General features: G+C 39.2%; 1 protein-coding gene across 3 annotated transcripts; it reads left to right on the plus strand.

The window, feature by feature from the left end:
* Positions 514-3,911, plus strand: LOC105162296 (receptor-like serine/threonine-protein kinase SD1-7). Of its 3 annotated transcripts, XM_011080301.2 has the most exons (7): positions 523-1,702; positions 1,874-2,005; positions 2,097-2,236; positions 2,413-2,623; positions 2,912-3,149; positions 3,239-3,389; positions 3,476-3,911. In XM_011080301.2, exons 1-7 carry the CDS (start codon positions 631-633, stop codon positions 3,779-3,781), a joined length of 2,250 nt encoding a protein of 749 aa, XP_011078603.1. In that variant the 5' UTR covers positions 523-630; the 3' UTR covers positions 3,782-3,911. The 3 variants fall into 3 exon arrangements, 2 of the variants coding, with proteins under 2 accessions (XP_020549597.1, XP_011078603.1); XR_002287133.1 differs by lacking the exon at positions 3,476-3,911 and having other exon boundaries at positions 515-1,702; positions 2,995-3,149; positions 3,239-3,382; XM_020693938.1 differs by lacking the exons at positions 3,239-3,389; positions 3,476-3,911 and having other exon boundaries at positions 514-1,702; positions 2,902-3,104.

A 21,351-nucleotide genomic window follows, 5' to 3' on the forward strand; every position in this document is an offset into this window, starting at 1 on the left:
AACTTTGTTCTACTTTTTGTGAATTTATCAGTTCTTGATTAAGGTCTTAGCGGATCCTACCGCCACCTCAGCTATTTGTAACTACACATGTACATACACACAAATAATTTAACTTGGGTAAGTTTTGGTAAGACTTGAACCAATTATATCGCATAAGTTTAGTACCAAAATCTAATTTTGGGTAAAAATTTTCTGTATATATACATACATGAATAAGGCTCCAATTTTATGATTTTACAACATCATAAATATAAGATACTTGATGTGGCTTGCGATTCGACCGGTGCCCCATTACGCGAGATATTATCAGTTCTAACTTCGTGTACAATCACACGGTTTTGTCCTAAAAAGGTCTTCACTAGGAAAAAGAGGGCCTTTAAGAGTTATAAGGCACTCAAGCTCATTGTTTGCAACCGATATGGGCGCTGCTTGTATTAATAAAGTGCAAAGATAAGAGTCGTACACGTAACGGAAATATAGGAGCTGTAGGCGGAGAAATGAGAAACGGCTCAAAGCAGTCACCTGGAAAGTCTTGCACCCGTTGAACAACTGTGTAGTAAACAGAATTATCATTGAAGAAACCTCCCAATTTTGAGACATTGAGTTAAAAAAGCTGCTCCTTGTTCAACTATGTTCAAGATCAATATTTGTCTTCTTCTTTTCCTCTCTTTGCTCAAATTTTCTGAAGCAGAGACTTGGATTAGATCAGGTTACTGGTATTCAGGCAGTGAATTTCCAGTTCCAGACATCAACTCAGAGCTGTTTACACATCTAGTTTGCGCTTTTGCACATATTAATACATCGAGTTATGAGATCAATATTTCACCATCTGATGAACCATACATGTCTACGTTCACAGAGATTGTTCGGAGAAAGAATCCGTCGGCCAAGACACTTTTGTCCATCTGGGCTGGAGCTAATAGCTCTTCAACATTTTTTGACATGATCAGTCGATCATCGAGCAGGAGGGCGTTCATTGAATCTTCAATAACGGCCGCCAGGGAACATGGATTCATGGGACTCGATCTGTTCGATGTTTTTCCAAGTACACCTGCCAATATGACCAATATGGAAAGTTTTCTTGATGAATGGAAAGAAGCTATAGATTCTGAACCAAAGCACACTGATACTTCACCTTTGATATTGACTATGGGAGCTAAATATTTGCCGGTCATGGAATCCACGATCTACCCTCTAAACGCGATACGCAGAACGTTTGATTGGGTGCATGTCCTGTCATTTGACTATCATCTGCCATCAAAAGATAGATTCACAGGAGCACATGCTGCTTTATATGATCCATCAAGCAATCTAAGTACAGATTATGGGATAAATGAATGGATTCGTAGAGGATTACCTGCCAACAAACTGGTTCTTGGGTTGCCATACCATGGATATGCGTGGACGTTAGTAAACCCCAATGATTATGGAATAGGCGCACCAGCAAAAGGCGTGGCCATGACTCCGGATGGCTCTATCAGCTACCGACACATTAAGTGGTACCTTAACAGCTACGGAGTTCAACCGACGTTTAACTCCACATATGTGGTGAACTACTGTAAGATTGGTTCGTTCTGGATTGGTTTCGATGATGTAGAAGTAGTTAAGATTAAAGTTTCTTATGCAAAGCAGAAGGGCCTTCTTGGTTACAGTGTGTTTCAAGTACCCAACGACGATATGGATTGGACTCTTTCCAGAACAGGTAAGAAGATGAGATTGTAAGAATATTTTATATGTGTAGGAAATAATACATTCAATCATATTTAGACAACCTGCACAAGGATCACTAGGATGTATTGTGCAAAACAGACACATTCAAACTTGAACAAAACAAAAAATGTTCTGAACAGATTTCTAATGACCTCATTTACAGCAAAAGAAGAAGAGGAAGATCAAAACCTCAAACACGAACTACGGGTGATTCTGCTATCGACAACATTTGCAGCCATTCTCCTACTTGGGACAATACTATGCTGCCTGAAAAGAAAATTTATAATGTCGAAAGGTACCAATCCACATTTCAGCATTCTGTGTACACCAAGAAAGGAGGAGGATAACTGTTTTCTTGTTTGTTCTTTTTTTAAATTTTCTCTCAGTGAAAGGAAAAGCAGCTTCAGGAAAAACAAAAGAGTGGTCTAATCTGCAAGTCTTCAGTTTCACTCAGATAGCAGCAGCAACAGATAATTTTTCATGTGAAAACAAGCTTGGCGAGGGTGGATTTGGATCTGTGTATAAGGTAATATGTTATCTTTAAGTCTCTGTCGGCTATGCCTGTTGTTGCTCCATCAGCCCATGCAAAGGTTATTGCTTTGCTATTAGCAATAGATTTCAGCATTTCGACACCGACAAATTTTATCGTATTTCGATAGCAATCAATGTTAAATCAACTACTTATGCATGTTTTTTTGTTAGGGTGAATTGAACAATGGACTTCAGATTGCTATAAAAAGACTTTCAAAAGGTTCTACACAAGGGACAGAGGAACTCAAGAATGAGCTTGCACTTACAACAAGATTACAACATGTCAACTTGGTGAAAGTTCTTGGAATCTGTACAGAAAGGGAAGAACAGATGCTCGTGTACGAGTACATGCCGAATAGGAGCTTGGATATGTACCTCTTTGGTCAGTGATCGCTCTCTTTTCTACTATATATTGACATCTTTTCTTATTGCAGGAGATCAATAGAAGTATCTTTGCAAAGCCCTTTGAAGACGTGTGCTTAGATTGACAGAAATGAGTTTGAGTTGGGCTTTAGAACTTTAATGTTTAGGCACAGCTAATGGACTTCACTTTATCACACCCTTCAACACAGGAAAATTTAACATCCGTTTCAGAGCGAGACGTTTAACATCACAAATTATATTCACTAATAAGCATACCTGCTTTCACAACATTGTCAGTATATTGCAGATCCGGTAAAGCGGTTGTGCTTAGATTGGCAGAAACGAGTTCAGATCATTGACGGTGTTACTCAAGGCCTATTGTATCTGCAGGAGTACTCACAAGTCACGATAATTCACAGAGACTTGAAAGCTAGCAACATTTTACTGGACAAAGAAATGAAACCGAAAATATCAGATTTTGGAATAGCTAGAATTTTCCAGAAGGACGAAAATGCAGCAAGCACACGCAGGATTATTGGAACATAGTAAGTAGAATTACTCATAAAAAGCTCTCAGACACAGAAAGTTACGTTTTACACTCTTAATGTTTTGTTTTTGTGTTCTTGCAATTTAGTGGTTATGTTCCACCAGAGTATGTAAAAGGAGGAATATACTCAAGAAAGTACGATGTCTATAGTTTTGGCGTACTATTACTACAGATCATAAGTGGGAAGAAGACATCATGTCTATATGGTGTGCACAAGAATATAAATCTTTTACAGCATGTAAGAGACTGATAATTGGTTCGTTATGGTTGATGTCTATAGTAATCATGTGGAGAAACTAACATTTCGACACTGAATTTGGTTAGGCATACGAGCTTTGGAGAAATGACAATAGCATTGATTTCATGGATCCATCTTTGGACGATACTAGCTCGACATGCAAAATGAAGACGTGCATGCAAGTCGCTCTGTTATGTGTCCAAGAAAGATGGCAAGATAGGCCGTCTATGCTGGAGGTCTCGTCAATGCTCAAAAATGAGACAGATAGTGTGCCGGTCCCTAACATGCCGGCTTTCTCAACATGCAGAAGTCCAGATAGTCAAAATATATGCAGTTCTATAGAACGTTGTTCAGCCAATATGTTGACAATTACCCAAGAAATACCTCGGTGATGTTTGAAGCTTCTACTAAGAATTAATTTTGAATGCTTCTTTCCGATACCTATTCTATTAGGTTCTTTCCTATTTTAAGATGTATAAATGGGTTAAGTTATCAGTAAAAGATCAGCCTTCACTTGATTAATCATCTTGTCGAAATGAAAAGATACTCTGTTTTCACCAGCCAACCCGTCAACTTCTTTAGCATCTCCTATAATTGTGGTAAGAACTGTACTTCAGAAGACAGCTCCTGTGGTTTTTTTTTTTTTTTGCGAAAGCTGCCTGTGCCTAGGCGGGGGGTTTGGCGGACCCCTACCTGTTTATTACCTCAGGAAGACAGCTCCTGTGGTTTTGGCAAGAACTCTCCTTGAAAAGGTTTAAGCATTGACCACAAGGAGATCCCCTCAAACACGTCTTCAAGTTCAAATATTGCAAATCAAAGTTCAATTATCTGCAAAAATGAAGAACTGACACTCTTTGAGGCCTTGGTACATATAGACATACAAACTAACATTGTCAATCATACGTATGTGCTTTTGTGATCTTACAGAGAAAGTTAACATCAGGACAAAGTTCTTTTGCGTGGGGCTGCAGATTGATCTTTTATTTTGGCCTACTGTGCCTTTATGAGTCCATTCTTGATTCTCATAATTATGCTTGTTGCTACAACCACAGATCCATACACCTCAATGCATGAGTAAGCTCACAGCACGGCTTGTATCAGATGTAGGGACATTGAAAACCTCTGCATGACCTGCAAAGCTTCATTTCAAGAGCAGGCCATTTTCACAGCTGAACAGCCAGTAAGAAATCTATCAACAACCCCAATGCCCACATCTCAGCACCTGAATCTCTTCATTTGATGTACAGAGGATCCAAATCAAGTGATACTAGAGCTCTATCCGTTGCAATCACATGTATGCTTGAAAAAATCAATGGTTCTTGCTTGAGAAGGTTGAAAAATAATCAAACACAACAAGAAAATGGCCCACTCAATAGATACAAGCGCTTTAACCGGGCGGTCTCATCAGTTAGAATTATGTAGAATCCATCACATGGAGTATATAAAAAGGATACTCACTGCAAAAGGCCCATGAATTTCTCCAAAACACAATCAGGCACGACCGGATGAATCGCACCTGAATGCCAAAGACAATGTTGTGGCTTCCTGTGTATTGAACTAAATATGACTCAAGCTCCAAAAAGCAAACTTACTGCAGAACAGACCATACTTTAGACCGTAGGCATGATTTAACACGCTCTTTCAACCTAGTTCAGGTGTTAAAAATGATCAAGATGAAAACTTGGGAGACTGTCAAACAGTGCACACCAAAGTAGTACTAAATCCGAACTTCCACGAGCCAAATGATTTGTTAATAAAGATTTCAAACGTGAGACTTCAAATCCAAAAAACGCAACATCAACCTTTTCAAATAAAAACCAATACAATTATCAGTATCGGTTATCAAGTACACTACTTAAGGCTGAATGCAATAGCATAGCATAGCATAGTTTTGAATTTGTCCCACATCGGAGGTTTAAAGCAGCGTCGGCAGATGGTCGAGTATAAGTTGAGAGCTAATGGTCTAAATTAAGCATACCTTTCTCGGCCTTTTGGCTAAGATCAAGTGTAGTATCTGTTCTTATCAGTTTAATATCTGATACGTGAGCCATCGGCTCACATGATATTAAATTAATTTTTCCAGGGGGAAAGCCCATCATGGCAGCTTGCTGCCTGAGCTCTCGCGCGTCGCCTAAGCGTTGCACTGTTGCCTTGGCCTGGCGCACCCCACCAACTCCAAGTTTAAATTTATTTTCATTTGTAGTGTGTTTAAGAAATTGAATGTAATCTTAATCAAGTTTTTTTTAATATAATGTTTTTGTAAGGTGTTATGATAATTTTGTAATTAATGTATTAAAAATTCTTTTGAAGGTCCATCATCATCATGAAATTCCAAATAAATTATGAGCAAATTTCTGAAAGGAAAATATGACCTGTCATGTTAAAAAACAGATGAGCTACCTTAAGAACACAAGCAGAAAGAATGACTTAAAACCTACGTATTTTTTATGAGCTTTCGAAAAAGAAACAAGATCATATTCCTTGGAGATCTACTATTAAAAGGCATTTTACGAGCGCCAAGAGGAAAATGTGAAAAATATTCAAAGAATTCCTCAAAGATTCGTCGCGAAGGCGCCCATATGAAACAGCATTCTTTACTAGCTCAATAAATGCATTTTAGAACGAGTACCTAGGAAAGATTTCCTCCAAATCTATCAAGGAGGATCTCAGAAGATGAAATCCTGTAAATACCACGGCTCCGAAGCATAAGGAGGGTCATAGTCATTTTTTTCTAGAAAGAAAAAGAACAATCCCGAAAAGACCTTTCCGCACCAGTTTACTTTTGAGTTTTCCGAACAACACATCATAGTGGCCTCAATCATAGGTTTTGAATCTCTTTTTTTGATGCATCAAACATCAGGTTCCATGTTTGAGGCCTCAATCACAGGTTTTGAATCTTTTGATGCATCAACCAAAAACATAATTGAGGAAGTCAAGTGGTATTAATTTATCTCCCACATAGCTAAAACAAGTTTAACTATGGGAAAAGGAAATAAAACGGACCGAGTCAATGCCCGAACAAAAAGGTCTATGATCTAGGTTGGCGACTTCCATTGTATTTGGGAGGGGTGCCCACGTAAGTCGACTCAAGTGGTCGAGCTTATGTCAAAATTTGTGATAGAGAGGTTTGTGGTGGTGCGACCCTACCAACTAAAGTTTTCATATTCAGGTAGTGGAGTTGGGCCAGTGTCTTGGCACAATCGAATAAGCCCATTTCAAAATCTATTAGAGGGTTTTTGCGTGTCTCACTTTTTTTAGGCGTCTTATTTAACTTTTCACTATTTTTAGGTAGTTATTTTTTTTTAAAATTTTTCATGCATTTTTTTTCATTCTTATATTATATCATTATCTGTTCTTTATCACTGCTTTTTCATAAATCTATACCTTATTACTTGTATATACTTTATAAAATAATAAAAATTTTATTTTGATATTAAAGAATTATGCGCAAGTAGAGTATGCCATAGTATGAATATAGTATAAGACCACTTATTTTTATATGGAAAAAGCTTGTCCTTTGTAATTTTTACTATGAGTTCATTACGTTTATGCTGTATATTAAGCATGAGGAGATTGATGTAACTACGCCGCTTGCATTTTAACTTAATGGCTAAATTAACCTCACTTGCAAGAAAAAGTAACAATAATGTTTTTGCCATATTTTAATTTATGATTATTTTTATTGTTTATAATTTAAGTTATACTCTTTTCCCTCTCCTCTCCAACTTTGCCATCCAAACTTTTTAACCATATTTCACATAATTAAGAAACATTTAACAATGAAAAGAAATTATCATGTAGATACCTTAATATTTTATATAAAATATATTTAAACAAACACATGGAGTGTAATAATATATTAATTATGAGGAAAGGTTAGAACGACTACTTTTTATATACATTAAATATATTAACTAAATTAACCTCATCAAAAGGAAAGCTTACAATAAAGTTTTTACACATTTTTTCTTTTCAATCCCTAAATCTTTTTCTCTGGGGATTCGTTTGGTTGGTGTGATAGGATTATGCGTGGAATTTGGTGAAATAGAATATGGACTGATAACTCATCCTATTATCATTATATAGTGTTTGGTTTGACGTATTGTATGTGAGACATAATTTGTGATAATATAATATAGTATTTGGTTAAAAAGGTCACAAAATATAATGAAATATAAAAAGACCGTAAAGATTATATTTTTTAAATTGTTTTTATTTTAAGGTCATATGGTCATATTGCTACAACTATTTAAAGGGCTGTTAAAAATTTTCATTTGCACATTGAAATATTCATCTTTTACAGCTATTATATAATATATAAGAAGTAGAAGTTCTTTTTCACTCATAAATGATAGTTTATAACACCACAAAACTAAATTTGAGAATACCAATTGTACCCTTAAATATCTATAATAATAAGATGATTTTGATGATTTCAGAATAGAAAAAAAGAGACAGTGAGAAATTACTTTAATTTCCCCAGGAGAGCCGCTGTAATTAACTCAAGAATATAATTAAGCAAAGGTTTTGAAGGTATTAAAACCATAGAAAAAAGAAATAAAACAAGATCTACCTTTTGAGTTTTTTTTCCAAAACCTGTTGTCATTTCACGTGTATAAAACTTCTTTAAATAAAATAAAAATAATATATTTTTTGTACCCATAATTTGTATATATTAAATTAAATAGATTAAAAAATTGATTCCCATCGAACTGTGCTCTTCTGGCTACGGATAATTGATATAATAATATATATATTGACATACAGGAGCAAAATCAATGGACATGGGCTTGAAACTACAGAAGGCAACAATGTATGGCTATGTGGACAATAACAAAGTGTTGAAGGCAACTTTGGCAACCGGCAAGAAAGTAGAGCTGTGGTCGTATGTCCCCTGCAACATAGTCGCTCACCCCTCGTCGCCGGCAATTTTTGAAGAAGGGATCTGATCTAGGGGGCCTTTCAAGTGGTTTGGATAGTGTGTTTTGGTGACTTGAGAAGAAAAAAGTTCGTTAGACTCACTGGGTAGTCCCCAACAAAGGGCCTTAGATGCTTAAGTTAGTTCACAAGTTCGGAAAGTGGGAAGGAAGACTTGTAAGCTAGTGTGAAAGTAATAAATGGTGTAACACCATTTGAAATGGTTAAAGGTATTTATAGAGTCAAATGCTAGTATTTGTATGGGTTCATATATCATTATCCTAATGTCTCAAGTACGAAGCCATCGGATAGTGCTGGTTCTAGGTCCCAAGTAAGGTTGGGTCGGTGAGCGACCAGGCCTAAATGAGAAACACAGGGATCTTTCTTTTTTTTTTTTTCGATAAAGGTAATTTTCATTAAGTAAAAAAAATACAATAGTACAATATAATTTGTTTAATCTAAGCGGTTTCCTCGACAGGCCAAGGGATTCGCCATAAGCGGTAAAGCGCACAAGTGCTAATCGCAGTAGGTAATGCTACACTAAGAATCCTCTGCTGCACATCTCGAACCATCAGCGCACCCACAGTGTGTATGTCTCTATGTACTCCATCAAATCGTCTAATGTTGCGCTCACGCCAGATATGGTACACACATGAGGCCAAAAGAGCGCGGCAGGCTGTAGAAACATAGTGTTTTCCTCTCCATATGTGAGCAGCCCGTAAGACGTCAGTAGCCCAAGCTCGGTTTGGCCAATCAAACCGAAGTATGCGTCGAATCACCCTCAAGCAGCCATGTGATTAAGTGCAGCGAAAAAAAAGATGATCATGGGTCTAATCAGCACCATCAGAACAAAGTACGAAAGAACTATTAAGATGAGCCAACCAAGGCTTATCCATAGTAGAGAGTCTACCAAGGATCGCTAGCCATAACACAAAAGCATGCCTAGGGGTTTTGAAGCAGCCCAACAATAGTGAAGACCAACCTACCTTGGGCCCTTCACCCCGTATTGAACGTATCATCATAGCAACTGTTAGTTGTGTATCTCTTGACCGCCAAAGGATATAATCAGCCCCTCTATGGATGGGTGGAAGGGAATGCAAGAGCTGTAGAGAGTGAGTGTCAGTAATAGAGGGCCAACACCATTGCCCATTTAGAAGGAAAACAACAACCTTTTCCGTCTCCATAGTGTTTGTAAGTCGAGGGTCCTGCGGGAACTGTTAGATGAGTGGACCAAGATCATGCCATAGCAAAAAAGTAGTTCCATTCCCTATAAAATAATGAATAAAAGGCCCGAGAAGTGGCCGTAATCGAAAGAGTTTCCTCCAACTCGAAGAACCCCCTCGCTCAGGGGCCATCCAGATAGTAACCTATTTCAGGCGTGTATTATACATCCAATCAACCCAAATAGAAGCTCGGTTGTCGTGAATAATCTGCCATAATTTGAGTCCCATAAGTGCGCGGTTAAGAGTAGCAATATTTTGAATCCCTTGACCACCTTCATGAATAGGATGACATACACATTCCCATGCCACCTTTGCATACCCTCGAGCAGATGATCCCTTCCATAAGAAGGCCTCAACTGTTTTTCTATCTCTCGAATGATGCCTTTGGGTAGAATAAAAGCGGACGCCCAATAGATACTAAGGGAAGTAAGAAGAGATTTAATAATCTGTACTCGTCCTGCATAAGATAATGTCGTGCCCTCTGATCCAGTTTTAACAGTAAGGGTCGGAAACTACCTTCTCTTGGCACAGTTACAAGTTCAATCCATCATTGGTTATAGAATTTTAAAATATCTTATCTTACCTTCTCGCTTAATTCGAAATAGTGAGCCGTGATGAGATAAGAGGAAGTCCTCAATACTTCATTGGCAGAAGTCTCTCTTGGAAGTGGAGTTGGTCAATCAGCAAATCCTGGATCCCACAGCTGACTGTGAGATAATAAAGTTACTCTTTTAGGCGTTAACCCGAAGGCCGGACAAATCCCCAAATAAATCAAGTCCCTGCTTGAGCACTCGTACGGACTCTGGCTCAGCCCAACAGAACAACAATAGGTCATTAACAAATCCAAACTGAACCAATCAGCGGCTCGCATCTCCAGTTAAAAACAAACCTCCTGTCTTGATGAATTAGTTGCTGCAAAATAAGATTCAAAACCTCCATAATCAAGACAAATAAATATATGGACATGGGGTCTCCTTGGTGAAGACCCCGAGCACCAGGAAAGAAACCATGTGGTTTCCCACTGATCCCAACAGAGAACAAGGTAGTAGTAATACATTCTTCCACCAATGAATAAGCCTATCAGTAAATCTAAAGAGCTGCAAGGTAGCAATGTGGAAATCCCATTCAACTGTATCATATGCGTTACGTATATCTACCTTAAGGGCACAGCGAGGTGGCAAGCGTTGTTGATTATACCCTGTAAACAACTCCTGTGCCAGTAGTATATTATCGATAATAGAGCGACCCGGAACAAAGGTTGTTTGCGCTGGACTAATAAGTTTATCCATCATCGAACTCATTCTTTGCACAATGATTTTAGTAATGACTTTATACAAAACATTACAACAAGCAATCGGTCTAAAGTCAATACACGTGTAGGATTGTGTACCTTGGGGATGAGTGCCAGAACTGTAGCATTCACCTATCTCAAGATTCGGCCAGTGGTGAAGACATCCCGAACAACCTGCGTCACTTCAGCACCCACAATAGGCCATGCGGCTTGATAAAATCTTGAGGTATACCCATCCGGCCCAGGGGCTTTATCAACTACAATATCAAATATAGCTAATTTAACCTCATCATCTGACACCGGGCGCATCATCGCTCGAGTCTCTTCATTGGTCACAATGTGGCGTACTCACGGACGTAGCAACCGAAGGTCTAGAAACCTTCTGCTCCGCTCGACTCCCAACAAGTTGCCATAGAACCCAATAAACTCCTGAATCACCTTTTAGTAATCCGTACGGGTATGGCCAAGCTCATCATCAATTTAGAAAATTCGGCGTTTTGTACGGCGCTGCGCAATTTTTCAGAAAAATACTCGCGAGCATTGATCTCATCCTTTCATGCATTGCTTGTCACGCTGCTAAAGCGTAACTTGCTCAAGCTGCACTGCTCGTGCATATATCAATCTGCAATAATGCTCAAGTGAAAAGAGTAGAGAATTATGTCGATCCATGCTGAGTAACCGCTGAGCTGTATCAAGAAAGTCTTTGGCCAGCTGAACATTACGTGACAAATCCCCCTTATTCCTTCGCTGCTATCGGAACACGGGATTTAGTGCTTTGAGTTTACGCATAAGCGAGTATATTGGAATTCCCACAATATGGTGCCGCCAAGTATTCTTCACACTAGGAATAAACTGGGAGGATAAAGCAAGAAAGTTATCAAAACGAAACATACCTCCCAATTGTCGTTGGGGGTCCCCTCTAAGAACAACGGGGAAATGATTGGAAGTATGTGGTGTGAGGTTTATGTAGGAAACCCTCGGCCATCTCATCACCCACATGTCATTCACTAGCATTCGATCCAATCGCTTCCATAAACTATGGAAATCAGTACTACAGTTGTGTCACGTAAACCATTCCCCTTGCATAGGTAAAGAGAGCAAGCCAGTATGCATGACACAATCATTAAACTCATTACGTACCGCATAATCAGAACTTACATAATCAGTAAACCACTTCCAACGAGGAAGGGTAGCAAGTTGGATATGTACCGCATTAGTCGCTTGGACCCGTGTTTCTAAGAGGCCGAGAATATGTAAGTGATAATTGTCAACCAGGGTGGAGACTGCAAGTTGGTGTTCGCCTGTTGAGTCCTTGTAAATTCCATATAGCTAAATTCAACATGGATTACTAGATGAGAGACTGCATCAACACAGGGATCTTAGGCACTGAGGAAGTTGAACAATTAAGAAGTACCACTTCAAAAAATGATTGTACTACTGCCCTTAAGAAGTACTAGAACATGATGATTTTGTCCCTCGGCTGACATTACTTGTATAGTGAAAATAACGGCTGATTAGATAAGATTCCAATTTTTTCCCCTAAGGACTATGAAGTAGTCATTCCGAAATTGTCTGATATAATGCATATTCCTCACAAGGAGGGTTATTGTGGCTTTTTGCTTTCCCATCTTGAAGCAGGTCTTTGTTTTCCTCTTCCTGTGCCTATTGGGCTAATTCTTAATAATTTTCATTTATGCTCCATGCAACTATATCCTAAGTCAATTCGCTCTATCTTAGTTTTTGTCATGATAATAAAGCATTTAGGGTATGACTCCAATTTTGAGAATTATGGTCCCTTTAATCTTTTACCACCTCTAAGAGATTGGGTGAGAGGAGATTCTTCTATTTGGCTGCTCGCCCAAACTTTAGATTTGCCACCAACATGCTTCATTATTGATACATAGAAGGAGAAGCTTTTCCTTATGCAACCTTTTTTCTTCCTTATTTTGTTAACTGTTAGCTTAAGCTAATGTAACTTTTGATTCTTTTTCAGTTTGCATAATAATGAACTCATGGATCACTAATAAACTTAGGTCGAAGAAGGGGATTCTTCCAACTTGGATTGCACCCAATCCCTTTTCTTTCTAGGTGATACTTCCAATCCAACAGAGGAATTCTCTCAGCAAGTTTCTCACCCCGTTATGTCTAATCCTTATCCTACAGAGGTCATGGTTGAGGTTGTGGGTGGAGGAATTGATCAAGGCAATGGGAAACCCAAACTCGATGAATCGTGGCTATAAATGAAATTGCTCCTAACCATATTCCCAAGATCACAATCCTAAATTCATTGCTCATCGAAGGATCGCGAGATCGTCATAAAAAAAGAGCAAACACAAGCATCAAAGTAAAGATTCTCGCTCAAGCAAATCTAGAATGTGCAGTAGATGGTCCCCATTGTGGTTTGAAGAAAAGAGAAAGGCCAAGGTTGCGTAATCAACTAAAGACTCCTTCTTGTTGAACCGCTAAGGGAGGGAGATAAAATTATCCCTAATTGGGAAATCTCCAATTCAAGTTCCACATTAAGAATCTTGGTTGGCCAAGACTCATGGGAGTTGTATAAATCTTGTATCACCCACAGAGACCAGGTACTTCTAGCGACCTAATCTTATATTCCGATGGAGGAGCACTTTGTTCAATCTCATATGCAACGAAGTACAAACATCTATTTTATTTTTAACTTCTCTTATCGCCGACTTTATCTGTTGAATTTTACTTTTAGATAGGTGCTTAATTTGTTATATTTTCATGATGTTCGGCTATACTACAGTATTTTGAAAACACTCCTAACCAAGTGGTATTTTGCAGCTCTAGCTTAAAAGAGGCTTTTCGAATGAAAAGTGAAGGAATGAGGTCAAAGCCAGTAAATTGACAAATTTGCATATTTTTTTAGGCATACCTACGACTAACCCTACGGAAAATCGACAAAAGAAGGCAAACAAAGATAAATTTTTTGGAGGAAAGCTGGCCACACATGAAATATAGTACACTTTGATGTTTGGAATCATCAGTATCTAGGTCTATCATGCAACTTAGTAGTATAAATAGGCGATGTAATCTACCATCTCATCTCATATTTTTGTTCTTTGCGTTTTCTTTATAAAATTCTCTCTTGTTTTATGTATTCTCTCATTGTCATGTTATGCTAGTTCTTTTAATTTCTGATTAAAGATACTGCGAATGCTTGATTCACATATATTGTGAGATCTAATTTGTACTTTTTTACTTTTATTTATTTAGGTACTTGTGTTCTCTGTGCTTTTATCATAAATAATTTGATTTATGAATCATAGGGCCCATTTTTCATTGTCAAGAATATTTGCTTAGCCTGTTGAACTTGCAAATTCGTAATTCTTTGTTTAGTTCAATAACTAGTGGTAATACATCATAATTTATCATGTCATAGTGGTCGGTTTGTTGTGGGGAATAGACAATCTAACTTCAATAAGTTCTCGTAGGAATTTATTGGTTAGAATTGGGCCTTTCTAGTTATGCTATTGGTAACTTAAATCTTGAGTATGTTCTCAGGATTGCTTGTTGATTAGAAAACTAGTCAACAAGTGTTCCTTGACTACCTAGAAGGTACGAAAAGGTGAGGTCATTAGGTCATTCCAATGATCATAACCAATTTATTTATTAGAATGATTGTCATCTTTGTATCAATTATCAATCATGGATCAAGCGTAATCTTGTCTTTAATCAAAGACCTTTCTTTTCATATTTATTCCTCTTTTTAATTTTATGAATAGATTTAGACTTTAAACAAAACTTTCCCCTTTTTTTATTTTTATCTGAAGAAATTAATTTAAAATCAACCTCCGTGGATCCAAATGTACTCACTATTTTCACAAGTTTTAGTAGGAAAATATATTTTGATGGATTAGGCACTCATCAAATTCTGGTGCCGTTGCCAGGGATTGGTGTCTTTAAATTAATTTCTTCTTATTATTTGTCCTTGTTACTTGGTTTTAATGCCACGATCTTCTCGTAAAGGCGAACTTGAATTTTAACTTTAAGATCAAGAAGACCGCACGAAGACTTTGAAAAGAAACCAAGCAATATAATGAAGACGCCTCCGCCTCTTCTAAGATCTAGCCTTAGGGGTGCCCACATCTTGCGATTCTGAAGACGAAGTCATGGCTTGGAATCAAGAATGGACGATTAAAGTGATGACCTCTCTTGACTTGAATCATAACCTCTTTGCATTGAATATCCAACATTAGAAGTTGATTTCGATCTAAAATATGACCTTATTCACTTACTTTCCACTTTTCATGGCCTTGCAGTTGAAGATAAACACAAAGATCTCAAGATTTCATGTAGTGTGTTCTAGCATGAGACCCCAAGGGATTACAACAGAACAAGTCAAACTACGAGCCTTTTCATTCTCTTTAGACGACAAAGCAAAGGATTGACTCTTATACCTATCTTCAGGATCCATCACTAGTTGGAACGAGCTTAAAAAGAAATTTCTTGAAACTATTTCCTTGCCTCACAAACCACAACTATCCGGAAGGAAACCAGTGGAATACGTCAATTCTTTAGGGAAAACCTCCATGAGTATTTGGGAAGATTCAAGCAATTGGTGGAGAGTTGTCCTCATCACCAAATCCCGGATTATCTCTTTATCAAAGAATTATCTTCATCACCAAATCCCGAATTATCTCTTTATCGAATATTTCTATGAAAGATTGTCGATACATATAGGAGCTTGGTAGATGTGGCAAGTGGAGGTGCTTTGTTCGACAAAACCCGTACCGAAACACGCAACCTCATTATGACCATGGCATCCAACACCCAATAATTTGGTGGTAGAAACAAGAACCCACCAAGGAAGGTTAATGGGGTAAATACTTCCATTGATGAACGCTTAGAAATACTTACCTCTCTTTGTAAGCGATTCATTATAGAAGTCCTCAACAAGTCAAAGCTTGTGGCATATATACCTCTTTGGCTCACGCCGCCGATGCTTGTCCTATGCTCGAAGAACCCCCGTGCATGCTAATGTCATAGGAGGATTCTTTGGACCATCACAAAGTAGATATGATCTCTATTCCAATACGTAAAATCCAAGATGGGGGGATCATCCCAACCTTTTGCTATGGTTCTCAACCTCAAACTTGGCCACCACCTCAGTCTAATTCCAAATCGGATACATCTCTTGAAGTCATAATGAAAACACTTGTTGCCAACACTCAACAATTTCAATAGGAGACTCGTGCAAGCATTCAAATTTGGAGTACGAAGCTCGAGCAAGCATTCAAAATTTGGAGTTCCAAGTGAGTAAATTAGCGTCATCTGTCAGTCGGTTAGAGTCCCAAGGTAAGTTACCATTCCAAATTATTGTTAATACTAAACAAGACATTAGTGCTATTGTCTTGCACAGTGGAAAAAAGTTTTAGGTATCAAGGATGAAAATAGCACTAAGTGTGGGTACGCACAATAAGGCAAAATAGAGCATGAATTCAAGATGCCCCAAAAGCAAGCCGACAAGCCCAACCTAGCCGAAAAGGAGCATCCCAAGATGTTGGTGCCCAAACCTCCATTTGCAAAGAGATTTGTCAAGTCCGTAAAATAGGAAGAGGAGAAGAAATCCTTGAATTTTTTTGCAAAGTAGAGATAAATATTTTCTTACTCGATGTAATTAAACAATTACCTCGCTATGTAAAGTTTTAGAAGGAGTTGTGCACCAACCAAATCAAATTGAAAGGTGATGACAGGGTAAGTATCGAAGAAAATATATCCTCTATTTTTTAAAGAAACTACCTCCTAAATGCAAAGATTCGGGTATGTTTTCTATCCCTTGTAAAATTGAAAAGATTGGAATAGAAAAAATCATATATGATTTGGGTGCTTCAATTAATGTTATGCATCTTACTATCTATGAGTGTATATGGACTAAAACTGCCTTTCAAAAGTTGCATAGGGGTAAAATTATTAGAAAATCTGCCAGAGGACTAAAAGTAAGCAATTTCGTAAGTTACTGGACCTAAACAAAAATGGACATAGTTATCGGACTAAAATTAAAATTAGGCATACTTAGCGGACTAAAATAATACTTTTCCCTTGTTTCAGTATAGCTTGCTATCTTATTTTCATATATCTTCTTTTTAATATTATTAGTTCAAAGTTACGTATTGACTTAAGCATCAAAGTGTTAATATTTTCTGCAGGCCCCATCTTTAGGCTTGCGAAGGATTTGGTCTATCAAGGATAAAGAAAGCCCAGAAACCCTGAGAAAACCATCCTCGTCTCTAATTCCAACGCTTAAACCCCAACTCTTATAGCGTTTCGTCCTGCGTAAGTCATCGAAATTAGGGTTTTGCATGGGAGACGCGGTGCTGGGGAGGAAGACGACGAAAATTAGCTCCTCTCCGGATACAGACGATTGCTTTAGCAATATTGGTATGGAGGTCGGATTCCTATGGATAAAAGAGAAGTTTTGATGGGGGGGGGGATAAATCGTATCTAGGGTTTGGCCAAGCTAACCCTAGCGATGGCAATGGAAAAGGTGATGCAAACCAGTTGCTGGTTGAATTCAACATTGAGGAGTTCTTGAAGCTGGCGTATAGAGTGGTTGATTGTGACTATGCGTCCATAGATGCGCTGAAAAAATTGCAGGTGCGGTGGGAAGACAAATTTGGCCGATTTGGGTCGAGACAGGAGGTGGTGGCGCCGATTATGCATCGACAACCATGGAAAACACTGGTGATCAATGTCTATAATTGGAAAACGCACGAGAAATACATATCCCACCGGCAAAGAGGGTTGCAGTGCCTGAACATGTGAAAGATGTTGCTGCAGCAGAGTATGGTGACGAGCAGCAGGTTCCAGCTGGTTGCTCATAGACTGTTCCGACGAAGGGCCGTACAGATGGGTCGAGGACCAGGTTATCGGGCAATTTGTTCGATCAGCAAAGGCGGTGCGTTGACGATGATAATCGTGCTGAATTTCATGTAAATGAGTGTGCTGACGTGGCACACGTAAGTGGTGATGTGGAGGCTGACATGGCGAGTAAGGGCGGGATGAGGTGGACTGCGTGGGTTCGAAGAATGCGATAAATGCTGTTGTCTAGTTGGAGAAATGGGTGCATGATGTGGATAAAGTTCATGAGATGACATACAAACAAGCCCCTAAGGTACAATTTGGTCCTACTGGGTTATTAATTAGCAATGTTCCGTTGCATGCGTGTCCTGAGCATGTTGTGGATGATAAAATAGCTGATGCTTTTAATAATTCCTCTTGGAAAACTTTATCGTATATTGCTCCGATGGTATAAAATGGTGAGACCATTGTACGTCCGACACTGGATTCCATCCAGAAGGGTTCTCGATGATGGAGATCTACGGATGCGGGATATTTTCTTGAAAACGGCCTTACTTTTATCACTTGAAGGAGTACGCCAAATCTGTATGGTCAGCTTTGCGTGAGGTCAATGCGACTGCAAATGGGTTCTTTTTCTTCCAATTTAAAACGGTTATTGACATGGAAGGGGTTATTGAAGGGTGACCGTGGTTGTTCCAGGGACAACCTATTGTCCTGCAAAAGTGGGAACCAGGCATGATGATGAGAAAGTTCAAGCATACGCAAGTTCCTGTTTGAATCCGGTTACGTCACCTTCCAATGGAGGGACTGAGGAAGGGCTTAGTACGGTGGTTAGTGGTGTGGGAAAATCGTTGTATCCGGACACCATTACGAGAGCATGCACGAGACTGAATTTCGCTCGTGTGTGTGTGATGCTTGATATCAGCTCTAAACTGGCAAAATATATTATCATGATGAGTCCTGATGAAGATGGAGGAGAATCACCCTGTAAGATCGACATTGAGTATGAGTGGATGCCGCAAAAGTGTACCAGTTGTATGACGTTAGGTCATAGTACCAAAAAGTGTGGGGTGAAGAAAGTGATCCAATCTACGAAGCCTCCGGTGACTGTCTATGTACCGAAATTGGGTCCTGCTCGAGATGGTTGTGAGAAGGGGACTAACTAATTAGCTTGTAGTGAGCAAGTTAAAAATCGAGACATACTAACGAAGAAGACGGGTCCGAGTCAAGTGGATAAGGGTAAGGCCATTATTACCTATAATGCTTTGCACTTGATTGATGAATCTGATGAAGCTCTTGGGGGTCCTAAAGCATGCAACCCCTTGTGCCTTGAACAATGTTGAACGTTGGCATATGAAATGTTCGTGGCCTGAACAAGTGGGACCACCAACTAGCTGTCAGAGATCTAGTTGCGGAGTTCAGGTTACAGTTATTTAGTCTTATTGAAACTCGTGTTCAATTGAATAATGTTGCTCGTATTCAATCTTTCTTAATGCCCCAGTGAAAATGGTTTGTGGATTATGCAACTGTTGGTAGTCGTATTTGGTTGGCATGGGATGATAGCTTTATTGATGTTGATGTGCTATCGTTGGGATCTCAATTTATCCATGCTCGTATTACATTTAGAGCCTCGCATAATCCTATTATTATTACTATTATTTATGGCGCTAATGAGGTGGCTGCTAGGAGGGATCTTTAGGGTACCTTGAGGTTCTAGCTCTAAATTGTGTTGATATCCTATGGATGGTTGGAGGGGATTTTAATGTAGTTAGAGATCTTAGTGAAGTTTTTGGTACGTCGGGCGATATAAGGATAGCGATGGCGGAATTCAATTCCTGTATTCAGAATAGTGGACTCTTACCATTACCTATGCAGGGTGAATGGTTTACTTGGCATAACTACATTGCTAGCCCGCGCAACCTTTGGAAGCGGCTGGATAGGATCCTCACGAATGACATTTGGATGTTGAGATATCTGATGCTGTCCTATACATGCCTTACCGCCCGTACGTCTGATCATTCACCCTTGGTGATTTTTGGGGGCTCTCAGAGGCAGTTTGGAGGTATGTTTTGATCTGATAACTACCTTACGCTCTCACCGTCTTTTATCTCACAAGTGTAGCAGATTTGGCAGCATGAGATAGTTGGTATACCTATGTATGCGGTCACTCGAAAGTTGAAAGCCTTGAAACCTATTTTCCATGAATGAAGAAGGGAGAAAGGGAACCTTTCACATAACGTCCAGCTTGCAAAAGAGTTTCTTGACATGGCACAAAATCTGGTAAGTTTAAACAGACATGATGAGCTTTACATATATTTGGAGCATTGTTATCGATTAGTGTATGCAAAAGCAGCCAAGTTGGAACAGAATATATTGCAACAGAGGGCAAAGATGCAGTGGATGAAGGAAGGAGATCAGTGCACACATGTATTCTTTCGCAAGATTGCACATCGGCGTGCAGTGAAGAGGGTGTTATAGATTAACGATGGTCATGGAGTCACCCAGACCGATCCTGCTGCGGTGAGTGAGGAGTTTGTCTCCTATTATCAGTCCTTACTTGGCGAAAATCGACGATGGGAAGTGCTGGATCTGCGGTTTTTGCGCCCTTGGATGGGACATCTTGTGGATGAGGACGAAGCCTCGTAGCTTATGAAGCCCTTCACGCCTGAGGATGTGAAACTGACAATGTTTGATATAGCAGAGGACAAAGCTCCAGGGCTGGATGGCAATTCATCGGGGTTTTTAAAGCTGCATGGACAGTCGTGGGTGATGAAGTGACTAGAGCTGTCTTAGATTTCTTTGCCACAGGAAAACTTTTAAAATAGGTCAATTTGTACGCTTTGGCGGTTATTCCCAAGATACACTCCCCTATTACTGTAGCTGACTTTCGTCCTATCTCTTGTTGCAATGTGATTTATAAGGTTATTGCTAAGCTACTGGTCCAACGTTTGAGTGTGGTCTTGGGAAAACTTGTTAGTCCTTGTTAGGCGGTTTTCATACCTGACAGGAGTATTAGGGATAACATCATGATGTCACAAGAGTTATCCACCGGATATAATCAGAAGTGATTACCTCCACTGTGTGCCTTGAAAGTTGACATACGTAAAGCATATGATATTGTGGAGTGGGATTTCCTCCTTGCCACACTTCAATTATTCGGGTTCCCAGTCATATTTATGAGATGGATTGAAGAATGTATCACAACACCATCATTCTCGGTGGGCTTGAATGGGAAGGCACACGATTTTTTTGTGCTCTCAAGAGGGCTTCGCCAAGGTGATCCTCTATCTCCATACCTCTTTGTCCTTGTTATGGAAGTGATGCACTCGGTCTTCCTCCAAATTATTGAGCGAGATGGACACTTCCAATTTCATTGAAAATATGAAGCCTCCAATATCTTCCAACTGGGTTTCGCTGATGACGTTATCTTATTCAGTCGAGCAACGGTGGACTCTATACGTGTATTCAAGGACAGACTGGATCGCTTTGGTGATTGGTCGGGGCTTCGGTTAAATGCGCAAAAAAGTCATCTCATACTGTCCCGAGCGGCTCAAGGAATGAAAGAGGAGCTGCTGACGATGCTTAAGTTTCAGGAGGGACAACTGCCGATGAGGTATTCAGGATGGGAGGGGTTGGCTTTATCATATGCGGGACGAGTGCAAATTATTAAATCTGTGCTTTCTTCCCTGAGTATTTATTGGTCTTTGAC

The sequence above is a fragment of the Sesamum indicum genome, linkage group LG5, assembly GCF_000512975.1.
Source record: "Sesamum indicum cultivar Zhongzhi No. 13 linkage group LG5, S_indicum_v1.0, whole genome shotgun sequence".
NCBI classification, from domain to species: domain Eukaryota; kingdom Viridiplantae; phylum Streptophyta; class Magnoliopsida; order Lamiales; family Pedaliaceae; genus Sesamum; species Sesamum indicum.

What these genes read in the sequence shown, in the direction of transcription:
- LOC105162296 (XM_011080301.2), top strand. Translation starts at nt 631, where the DNA reads ATGTTCAAGATCAATATTTGTCTTCTTCTTTTCCTCTCTTTGCTCAAA. An exon ending in AAAATTTATAATGTCGAAAG is followed by an intron (nt 2,006 to 2,096) that starts GTACCAATCCAC and finishes ATTTTCTCTCAG; the next exon opens with TGAAAGGAAAAGCAGCTTCA. An exon ending in GATTTGGATCTGTGTATAAG is followed by an intron (nt 2,237 to 2,412) that starts GTAATATGTTAT and finishes TTTTTTTGTTAG; the next exon opens with GGTGAATTGAACAATGGACT.